General features: G+C 42.2%; 1 protein-coding gene across 2 annotated transcripts; it reads left to right on the top strand.

Moving 5' to 3' along the window:
* Positions 1-749: 749 nt before the first annotated feature.
* On the top strand, positions 750-11,658 carry LOC127441043 (phosphoglucomutase-1-like). 2 transcript variants are annotated; one of them, XM_051698189.1, is made up of 11 exons: positions 750-1,056; positions 1,979-2,141; positions 2,266-2,412; positions 2,496-2,621; positions 4,438-4,628; positions 9,884-10,038; positions 10,155-10,270; positions 10,377-10,512; positions 10,639-10,822; positions 11,270-11,404; positions 11,553-11,658. In XM_051698189.1, the coding sequence occupies exons 1-11, from the start codon at positions 799-801 to the stop codon at positions 11,640-11,642; spliced, it is 1,701 nt and encodes a 566-aa protein (XP_051554149.1). In that variant the 5' UTR covers positions 750-798; the 3' UTR covers positions 11,643-11,658. The 2 variants fall into 2 exon arrangements, with proteins under 2 accessions (XP_051554149.1, XP_051554150.1); XM_051698190.1 differs by having other exon boundaries at positions 754-885.
* The last annotated feature ends 234 nt before the right edge of the window (positions 11,659-11,892 follow it).

Raw genomic sequence — 11,892 nt, 5'->3', positions numbered from 1 at the left:
CTATTTCCAGTGACCCTAGTCTTGCAATAAAGAATCGCTTTGGGTCTCATTTTAATCTATTCATTCTGAAGCCATTTAAGACACCTGCCAGAAAGCATGTCTTTAAGCACTTTAAATATTGCAAGCAATATCAAAACCAGAGCCGGTTCCCGGATGCGATCTTTGGTAAAGCACCTGCATGTTGGGGGTGGATGGGAGGCAGCAACATTGATCTAGGACAACAAATCTAGGCTCCCATTAGACCCAGCATGATTGAAACCCAACACCATCAACTGATCCAAACCCCATCTAGTTATCAAACTATGTGGCATGTATGCCATTATCCTCTTGGGCCTTGAATGATCCTTGGGGATACACACTATATGTGAAAAAAGCTCATGAATGCTTTCAGCCATTTCATCCTTGGCTTAGCACCAGCTCTGTTTAGCCCCTGAGTAAATGGCTGGGCAAATAGAGTAGATGGCTTGGCCTTCGCTGGCTTCACTGGCCGCCTCTGCCGCAACAGGCCTCTGGGGGCAAGCGAGTCTGACAGTGATGCCCGTGCACATGTGCGGGGGACCATCTTCAGTTACCATCTGCCCCTGCCATGTTTATTTTTAGCCTGTTAACTGCCTCAATCCAAGTCTCTGGAATGCCATAAGGGCATAAGGCTTACCTCCTTCTCTTACATTCCCAGTCTCTCTCTCTCTCTCTCTCTCTCTCTCTCTCTCTCTCTCTCTCTCTCTCTCTCCTCAGAGAGAAGACACCCAATAACAAGTTCTTCTGCATTCTTCCTCCTTTCCTCAACTGATTGGAGCGATGACCGATAGTCCCTTACAAGTGCTGACTTTACCAACTGCTCCGTACCCTGACCAGAGGCCTGGAACTAGTGGTTTGAGGAAGAAGGTAAAAGTTTTCCAGTCTAAAAAGAACTATCTGCACAACTACATTCAATGTATCTTCTCCTCCATCGACCTGCGGGACAGGCAGGGCTCCACCATGGTAGTGGGTGGAGATGGACGCTACTTCAATTCGACTGCCATTCAGGTCATAGTGCAGATGGCTGCAGCTAACGGGGTCAGTTGTGAGATCTTTATGTTTTCTGCATCTCAGGCATACTGAGTTTCTATTGAGAAATTTCAGTATGCTTTACTTGCCCATGTTGTCATTGTAGACACCTGTCGCTGTTCCCAGATGTCTCGAAACATCTGCGCTGTATCTCTTGTTACTTGAGACTTACAATTGTTTGGATCAATATTCCTGTAGTCTGATGGCAAGAAATAGTTAAAATCTAATGGATTATACTTTTAAACTAAGTAGGTCTGCATTTCCCAAAAGCATCGTAAGCCTAAGTAGATTGTAGAAACCATTAGTGCCAATGGTCTCTACAATCTAATTTAAATTTACGATGCTTTTGGGAAACACAACCCAGCACGATAACATAACATCAAATGGATGTATAGTATGTTCCCTTGGTTTGTTGCTGACCCTGTTCTAGTTCCAGTTCCAAATTTGCCACAAAAGATATTAATTCTTGACACAGTTGGAAGGAAGTGCATATATTTAGGGCACATTATGAGCAAATTAAAAATGGTGACAGCCTTTAAATGCATTTCTAAATTTGCCAATTAGATCTGGCACAGGTGGAAAGAGCATGCTGGACAACTGAGTGAAGTTACTATAGTTAATCTGGTGACACTTCTTGGGAAAATTATTTCCACTCTGCTCTATTTTTAAAACTATTTTGAAAACTTTGTACAGCTTTGGCCTCAAGTCTGATACTATATACATATGCAATCAAAAGTCTAGATAGTCTCATGTAGTCTCACATGTCTCATGTTTTTTTGTTTATGTTTTTCTATAAAAGAGCTCATTATAATGTTGTAGATTAGACCATACTAATATGTTTTAGTTTAAAAACATTACATTTATGTTTCATTCCATGGTGCTGCTACTACATTGATGTATTTCTCTGTGTACATCTGCACAAACATCTTAGGTGGGACGCCTCGTGATTGGTCAGAATGGCATCATGTCGACACCAGCTGTGTCTTGTGTAATCAGAAAGATGAAAGCTATCAGTGGAATTATCCTTACAGCCAGTCACAACCCTGGAGGTCCTGACGGAGACTTTGGCATTAAATTCAATACTGCCAAAGGAGGTAAAATATATTAGATAATATGGAGACAAATGCAATGAGGTAGACCCCAATCTTAAAACATAATCTGAGTTGTCATGGAAATGCTTTACCTCAGTTATTGTTGTAAATCTTCAATATACTATAGGTCCAGCCCCACAAGCTGTCACAAACAAAATCTTCCAAATGAGCAGAACGATAGAGGAATATGCCATTTGTCCTGATCTCAGGGTGGATTTGGGAACAACTGGCAAGCAAACCTTCGACCTAGAGAATAAATTTAAACCATTTACAGGTGAGCATTCGTTTAGAAGTAATATGGATAGAGTCCATATTAAGTGCAATATAATAATTCTCCATCATTATTTTGTCATGCAGTTGAAATTGTGGACCCAGTTGAATCCTATGCTAACTCTCTGAGGAACATCTTTGACTTTGCTTTTCTAAAGGAGCTACTGTCAGGAGACAACCATATACAAATCTGTTTAGATGCCATGCATGGAGGTGAGGAACCACATTTTGTCACAGCCATTGAGTTACCACCATGGCTGAGTTATTACACAGACAGAATTGCAGTTAATTTGACACATAATGAGGAGAAAAACTAAATTAGTAGCGGCTGCATATATTTCATGGGCCAACGACGCTTCCATGTATGCCAGCTGGATGGGGATGAGTTTAGGCTTGTCTGCCTCTGTTTAAGATACAGTTTCCATACATTCCATATGTGGTGATCTAAATGATTAAGATGAGCCACCTGACACAATACTAAAACCAAGCACTGGTTGCCACTTTCAAGGAGCGACACCATAGCACATACTGTAGATGAGTCCCCTGAAATTAAAGGAATGTTCTAGGTACAAAACAAGTTAAATGTATAGTTCACCCAAAAATGAAAATTCTCTTATTATTTACTCACCCTCATGCCGTCCCAGATGTGTATGACTTTCTTTCTTCTGCTGAACACAAATTAAGATTTTTAGAAGAATATCTCAACTGTGTTGCTTCATGCAATGCAAGTGAATATTGACCAAAACTTTGAAGCTCCAAAAAGCACATAAAGGCAGCATAAAAGTAGTCCATAAGACTCCAGTGGTTAAATCCATGTCTTCAGAAGCGATATGATAAGTGTGGGTGAGAAACAGATCGATATTTAAGTCCTTTTTTTTACTATAAATCTAATTTTCAAACAGCCCTATGCACGTTCATGAGAGGCCTCCTTCTTCTGTTTTTTGCCGATTCACATTCTTCATGCATATCGCTACCTACTGGGCAAATATGATATATTTATTCTTTTTCTCTCCTTTGTCCCTCCTTTTTTTTGTTTCTCCTCCCTGCCCAGTAGGTGGCAATATGCATGAAGAATTTGAATCTGAATTGTTAAAAAACAGAAGAAGATATAATTTCTCTCGTGAACGTGCATAGAAGGGCTGGTGAAAGTGTACATTTTTACAGTAAAAAAAAGGACATAAATAGGGATCTGTTTCACAACCACACCTATAATGTCTCTTCTGAAGACATGGATTAATCCACTGGAGTTGTATGGTTTACTTTTATAATGCCTTTATATGCTTTTTGGAGCTTCAAAATTTTGGTCATCATTCACCATTCACTGCATTGTATGGAGCAACAGAGCTGAGATATTCTTCTAAAAATCTTCATTTGTGTTCTGCAGAGGAAAGAAAGTCATACACATCTGGGATGGCATGAGGGTGAGTAAATGATGAAAGAATTTTCATTTTGGGGTGAACTATTCTTTTAAGCTTAATGGACAGCATCTGTGGCATGCTGCCGATTACCACAGACAATTTCATTTTACAATAGATGTCTATGGGGCAAGGCATTCTGGAGGGTTCAAAAGCTGAAAAGTGCAGCAAAAAAAAAAAGAAAAAAAAAAACCTTTATTAATTCTCCAATGGAAAAATGTGTTATTTGAGCTGTAAAGTTTGCAAATATTAACCTTTTAGCAGTGGGACTACTGTTCTGAGCGGATCATACAAACGTCACTGTTTTAATGTGACATGAGTGATGACACGATATTGATAAGGTTAGCAAGCAATTTTATCACACTATCCTGTCCTGTTGCTATACTTTTGAAAGTGTGTATTCTTCCTGTTGCTATGCTTTGCCCCACAGAGTTCCATTCTACAGTAAGTGCATTACCATAAACACATTATTTGCTTGTTTCAAAATGTTCCAAGAGGAAATGGAACGATACTTTAGGACTCATTGCAAATCATGTATATGTAGATTTTGGTAGTGATGCAATATGAGATTGGTATCACATTGATGGTGCTGACCCTTTTCAATGGTTCTGTAGTGGTTGGACCGTATGTGAAGAAGATCCTGTGTGAGGAGCTGGGCTCCCCTGCAAATTCAGCCATTAACTGTGAACCTCTGGAGAACTTTGGGGGTCATCACCCAGATCCCAACTTGACCAATGCTGCTGACCTTGTTGAGACAATGAGGAACGGACAATATGATTTTGGAGCTGCTTTTGACGGTGATGGTGTAGGTGTTGAGACGTTTCCTAATTTATTATTAATATTGCATCAAAGATCAACATTGCTATGACTTTTGGCCTCAGGTGTGTCTCATTCTACTCCCTAGTTCCATACAACATGAATCAGTATATTGTTAACATAAATTCAGGCACTAGCAAGGGTCTTGGTCCATTAAACCTTTCAAGCTTATGCATTAAACGAACCTGTAGTTTATGACACTATTACAGATATCTTTTTGTAAAGATATACCCTATATGGCCAAAAGTTTGTGGACAACATATGTGCTTGATGAAGATTTGATTTCAAAACCTTAGGCATCAATTTCCCCTTTTGCTGTAATAACAGCTTCCACTCTTTTGGGAAGGCTTTCCACTATACTGTATGTAGTAACATGGCTGCAGGGATTTGCTCTCATTCAGACACAAGGCTATCAGTGAGGTCAGGAACTGATGTTGGTTGATGGGGCCTGACTTACAGTTGCTGTTCCAGTTCACCCCAAAAGTGATCAGTGGGGTTCAGGTCTGGGCTTTGTGTTGGCCAGTAAATTTCTTCCACGCCAGACACAGTAAACGATTTCTTTATGGACCTCACTTTGTTCACAGGGGCATTGTCATGCTGGAACAGAAAAGGGCTATCCCCAAACAGTTGCCACAAATTTGGAAGCACACAAAGCCCAAGCCATTACATAAAGAAACATTCAGATTTTTCTTTACTAGATTTAATGGAGTAACCAAATTCGTTAATTAGAAGGGGGTGTCCACAAACTTTTGGCCATATAGTGTAATTTGTTTTGTTTAACAGGCATTCGCTGTAGTTTAAAAGTATTGTTGTTGAAAAGTACAGAGCCATTTTAAATGTCCTCTAGCTAGTCCTCTATTTCTGATGACTGAAGAGACTGAAGAAGGCATGACGATATTTCTGTCTGATATTTCAAGTGAATATTTTGAGCATCCGATGCTTACTGGTTTTAATGCTGCATTCTAGGAATTTTAAAAGAACAAACATTTCAGTGCACTGGAGCAGTTTTAACAGTGGGACAGCCTTAAGGCCAAAGAACACTTACAGAGAAGTTCTTCTTCGTTCAGAGGTAAAAAGAAGTTTAAAACAGCTGAGCAATGACATACTGTTTGCGAACATTAAAGGGATAGTTCATCCAAAAATTAAAATTCTCTCATGATTTACTCAGCCTACTGGCATCCCAGATATGTATGACTTACTTTCTTCTGCAGAACAAAAATGAAGATTTTTAGAAGAACATTTTAGCTCTGTTGCTCACAATGCAAGTGAATGGGTGCCAACATTTTGAAGCTCCAAAATCCACATAAAGGGAGCATAAAAGTAATCCATATGACTCCAGTGGTTAACGTCCTGGTTACTTGTGTAACCTCCGTTCGCTGATGGAGGGAATGAGACGATGTGTCGATGTAGTGACACTAGGGGTCACTCTTGGGAGCCCGAAACACCTCTGGTCTTTGATAAAAGGCCAATGAAAATTGGCGAGTGGTATTTGCATACCACTCCCCTGGACATACGGGAATAAAAGGAGCTGGTATGCAACCACTCATTCAGGTTCCAAGGGGAAGACACCACAGAGACCACACCCTGCCCAGAAAGGGGGGGGGGTATTTTGAGTGGAAATACATCACATGGTCTTGCCGAACTTTTTCGGAAGTATGCCATGTGGAGAAGTCCCATGGTAGGTCCTACCTTACGGGGGAGGAGTTTCTACAAACATGGAACATCCTCTGCCCAAGGAAGACACAGTTTACCAACAGGGAAAGGAATTAGCGGAAGATATACGTCGCGTGGGGTTACCTATGGGGAACCACCACATGCGGAGCACCTACCCCAGTACAGGGCTTAGTTAGCACATGTACTGAGCCGGCAGCGAGTTTCTCCGCGAACTCGTCTGCCACAGGGCTCGGAGGAAATCATCCAGGGAACACAGTTTGTGAACACTACTGGGAGTCAACAGTGCACGTCTTCAGCTCAGGGGAGGTGAAAGGTGCTATGCACAAGCGATACACCTGGCCAGCTGTCCCGGACTTTCCTGCTTGTGCGTGCCACTACACTGGACGAAACCAGTTCCACCCGGAGATTGTAGAACCTTGCAAAGGTGTTGGGTGTTGCCCAGCCCACTGCTCTGCAAATGTCTGTTAGAGAGGCGCCACTGGTCAAGGCCCAGGAGGTCGCTACACCCATGGTAGAATGGGCTAGTAGCCCTGCCGGGGGCGGCACGTCCTGGGCGTGATATACCATTGTTATGGCGTCAATGAGCCAGTGGGTGATCCTCTGCTTGGAGACAGTGCTTCCTTTCCGCTGTCCACCAAAGCAGACAAAGAGCTGCTCAGAGACTCTAAAGCTCTGTGTGTGATCCAAATAGATGCATAAAGCGCGCACCGGACACAGCAATGTCAGGGCTGGGTCTGCCTCCTCCTGGGACAGTGCTTGCAGGTTCACCACCTGGTTCCTAAAAGGGGTGGTGGGAACCTTGGGCACATAGCCCGTTCGGGGTCTCAGGATCACGTGAGAGTAGCCCGGACTGAACTCCAGGCATGTTTCACTGACAGAGAATGCTTGCAGGTCTCCTACCCTCTTGATGGAAGTGAGTGCAATCAGGAGGACAGTCTTCAAAGAGAGTGCCTTAAGCTCAGCTGACTGCAAGGGCTCAAAGCAGGCTCTCCGTAGACCCTGAAGAACTACAGAGAGATCCCATGAGGGAACGAGGCACGGTCTAAAGGTATTCAACCTCCTGGTGCCTCTCAGGAACCTGATGATCAAGTCATGCTTCCCTAAGGTCTTACCGTCCACTGTGTCATGGTGTGCTGGTATAGTGGCTACATACACCTTCAAGGTGGAGGGGGACCGCCGCCCTTCCAACCTCTCCTGCAGGAAGGAAATCACCGATCTGACTGCGCATCTCTGGGGGTCTTCATGTCGGGAAGAACACCACTTAGTGAACAGATGCCACTTAAAAGCATACAGGTGCCATGTAGAGGGGGCCCCAGCCTGAGTGATCGTGTCTACCACTGTGGGTGGTAGGCCACTTAAGTCTTCCGTGTCCCATCCAGGGGCCAGACATGGAGATTCCAGAGGTCTGGTCGCAGGTGCCAGATGGTGCCCCGTCCCTGAGAAAGAAGGTCCTTCCTCAGGGGAATTCGCTGGGGGGGTGGGGGGGGTTGTCGCGAGGAGTGTGAGGTCCGAGAACCATGTCTGGGTGAGCCAGTAGGGTGCTACCAGGATGACCTGCTCCTCATCCTCCCTGACCTTGCACAGGGTCTGTGCAAGTAGGCTCACTGGGGGAAATGCATATTTGCAAAGTCCAGGGAGCCAGCTGTGTGCCAGCGTGTCTATACCAAGAGGTGCCTCGGTCAGGGCGTACCAGAGTGGGCAGTGGGAGGATTCTTGGGAGGAGAACAGGTCTACCTGTGCCTGCCTGAATCGACTCCAAATCAGCTGGACCACCTGAGGGTGGAGTTTCCACTCTCCCCTGCGGGAAACCTGCCATGACAGCGAGTCCGCTGCAGTGTTGAGGTCGCCCGGGATGTGAGTGGCTCGCAGCAACTTGAGGTGCTGCTGACTCCAGAGGAAGAGACGGCGGGCAAGTTGTGACATACAACAGGAGCGCAGACCGCCTTGACGGTTGACATAAACTACTGTTGTCGTGTTGTCTGTCCGAACTAACACTTGCTTGCCCTGGATCAACGGCCGAAACCTCCGCAGGGCGAGCAGAATTGTAGTGGACTAAAGCACATAACTGGTAATCAGAAGGCTGCCAGTTCAATCCCCACAGCCACCACCATTGTGTCCTTGAGCAAGGCACTTAACTCCAGGTTGCTCCAGGGGGATTGTCCCTGTAATAAGTGCACTGTAAGTCACTTTGGATAAAAGCATCTGCCAAATGCATAAATATAAAATGTAAATGTAAATATGTATGAAGAATGTGAATACCCAAAAAAAGATGGAGAAAGTGAAAGAAAAGGACAATATTGATCTGTTTCTCACCCACACCTATCAAATGGCTTCAGAAGATATGGATTTAACCACCAGATTCGTCTGGATTACTTTTATGCTGCCCTTTTTTTGCACCCATTCACTTGCATTGTGAGGACCTACAGAGTTGATGTATTCTTCTAAAAATCCTCATCTGTGTTCTGCAGAATAAAGAAAGTCATACACATCTGGGATGATATGAGCGTGAGTAAATGATGAGAATTTTCATTTTTAGGTGAACTAACCCTATAAGACACCGCAATACTGCTAGGGGAGACGTTTAGAAATACATTTCAATATGGGGACGCTCAAGACTACATGCAAAACATCAACTAATATGACACTAAAATGTGTTATCAATGAATTCATGCCTCATTCTATGAGAGGAATTTACTCAAAATCAGTAAAAGAAGCTGGTGATGATTTAAAGTAATTTACACGCAATAGATAATGTGTAATTTGTCTTGTTTACATTCTGCATTCAAGGTGCTAATGCACTAGCACGCTATATGCGGCCATAATATGCGCTGGTTACATTCTGTTATTGTAATTTATGATGACACTGATACTACTGCAAAGATGGGTGTAAAAAAAGAGTGTTAATGGGTAGAATATAGACAAAAGAATGATAATAAGATAGGGATATCTTACTTTGGGCAGATGTGTGAATGGCTTTCGGCTGCAGAAGGCACATGAGTAAAGCAGCACATACAAAAAAGAGTGAATGGGCACTTAAGAGTATTTGAGTAGATTTTATTTCTTATGTAGACTAATTATACAAATAAATCACATGACAAGTTCTTGAAAAATGTCTTTATGCAAACAATCGTAACTCTGCACGCCGGTGCGTTCATGTTGACTGATCTTAACTGACTGAATGGGAATTAGCTGTCGGCCTCAAAGTGGGTGGAGCTCCAGGTCACACCTACCGATGGCATAGACCAATGGCAGTAAGAAGGTGTTTGGCAGCTGGTAAGAAGTTTTCTTGAGAGTTCGCCCTGGCGAGCTGTTATGAACCACCGAATCGAACTCAAAAACACCTTTTTGTACAGATTTTGTTCTAAATGACGTCACACCCATTCGTTCTCTGATTTCGTAGGAGTATGCAGGGCCTTTACAAATGGCTAACTACCTTGGTAGTGTACTTACTATTGTAGGATTGACTAACTAGGGAGTGGATTGAGACACACTCCTTAAGTCAAAGTGCTCAAGTGACAGTCAGCATAACATTTTCTTGACCCCAGGCTGACCCTGTCACTCTATTTCTAGGACCGTAACATGATTCTTGGGAAGCATGGTTTCTTTGTTAACCCCTCAGACTCAGTTGCTGTCATCGCCGCAAACATTTTCTGCATCCCCTACTTCCAGCACGCAGGAGTAAGAGGCTTTGCTAGGAGTATGCCCACCAGTGCAGCTCTTGACATGTGAATATAACTTCTAGAATGTTTCACAGTGAAAACATTTTTCTATAAAATTCTATTAAATCTATGTGCACTTAACAGGATCATCTGCAGTTTATTTACTATGCTGTGCTTTGCAGGGTGGCCAAAGTCACCAAGATCCAGCTATATGAGACACCAACCGGATGGAAGTTTTTTGGGAGCCTGATGGATGCGGGTCGTCTTTCACTCTGTGGGGAGGAAAGTTTTGGCACAGGTATGAGCAGATGAAGTTAATAGGATTTTTTTTAAATATCTTTAAAAATATTTATATCATTATTATAATTATAATTAAAAAATTATTAATGCTGTCCTCTTCATAGGTTCAGACCATATACGTGAAAAGGACGGGCTTTGGGCTGTGTTAGCATGGCTTTCTATCCTAGCAACGAGAAGGCAAAGTGTAGAAGACATTATGACCGAACACTGGAGAACCTACGGGAGGAACTACTACACCAGGTGTAGTATCTGTATTTGTAAAAGAAAGATGCATTGTTTCTGGTGAACATTAATGGCCTGTCATCTACGTCTACACTCAGACATTTGATTAAATAGATTGATACTTACAGTATTTGTACCTGACAGATTTGATTATGAAGAGGTGGATTTAGATGCAGCCGTGGAGATGATGTTGGATCTTGAGCTAATGATTTCAGACAAAGCATTCATCAAGCAAGTGTTTACTGTGGGGGAAAAGAAATACCAAGTGGAGACAGCAGATAATTTTGAGTACAGTGATCCTGTGGATGGAACCATATCAAGGAACCAGGTGATACTCTACTGTAGATTCGCCATAAAGGATAGTTCACTCAAAATCAAAATGATCTCATAATTTACGCACCCTCATGCCATCCCAGATGTGTATGGCTTTCTTCCATCTGCAGAACACAAATGAAGATTTTTAGATTCATATCTCAACTCTGTAGGTCCATTCAAATCAAATTATTTGAAGCTCCAAAAGAACACAAAGGCAGCATAAAAGTAATCCATAAGACTCCAGTGTTTAAATCCATGTCTTCTGAAGAGATATGATAGATGTGGTTGAGAAACAGATCAATATATAAGTCCTTATCTACTATAAATCTCCACTTTCACTTTCATGTCCACATTCTTCCTCTTTTGTTTTTTGGCGATTGCCATTCTTCATGCATATATATATATATATATATATATATATTTATATATTTAAAAAAGTATCTGGATACTTTCTCTCTAGGGCCTGCGGATAATTTTTAAAGGAGGTTCACGCATAATTTTTCGTCTCGGTGGAACCGGCAGTTTCGGAGTCACGGTTCATCTGTATATCGACAGTTACGAGAAAGACATAAACAAGATCTTTCAGGACCCGCAGGTAAAGCAAGACTAAATTCTTATGTTCGCCTAACTTAATATTCTAAGTTATATCTTTATCTTTAGGAAGTAAGTCCTACTTGCTATATCAAATTCAAAATGAACAGTAAATGTCAAGAGTAAGTTGTTTTGTTTTCTTTCTGTCACAGGTGGCGCTCGCGGAGCTCGTCGCCATTGCACTGCAGCTTTCACACATACACGAAAGAACCGGGCGAAGCGGTCCTACTGTTATTACATGATTACAATGAATGCCACTGTATATTTACGATTTTCTTTATATATATATATATATATATATATATATATATATATATATATATATATATATATATATATATATATATATATATATATAAACGGTGCTTTCAAGGGGGGAAAATAATGACAGCTTTTTTGCCATGTCAAATAACTATAGTGACAGACGCTCTCGCGCAAAATCCCTAGCGTCCCAAACATCAGATGCCTTTTGAATATTAATTACGCAACGTA

This window comes from Myxocyprinus asiaticus, chromosome 5 (assembly GCF_019703515.2).
Source record: "Myxocyprinus asiaticus isolate MX2 ecotype Aquarium Trade chromosome 5, UBuf_Myxa_2, whole genome shotgun sequence".
Taxonomy (NCBI): Eukaryota; Metazoa; Chordata; class Actinopteri; order Cypriniformes; family Catostomidae; genus Myxocyprinus; species Myxocyprinus asiaticus.
Note: the sequence above shows the minus strand (reverse complement) of the source record. Positions and strands in the feature narration are given on the sequence as shown.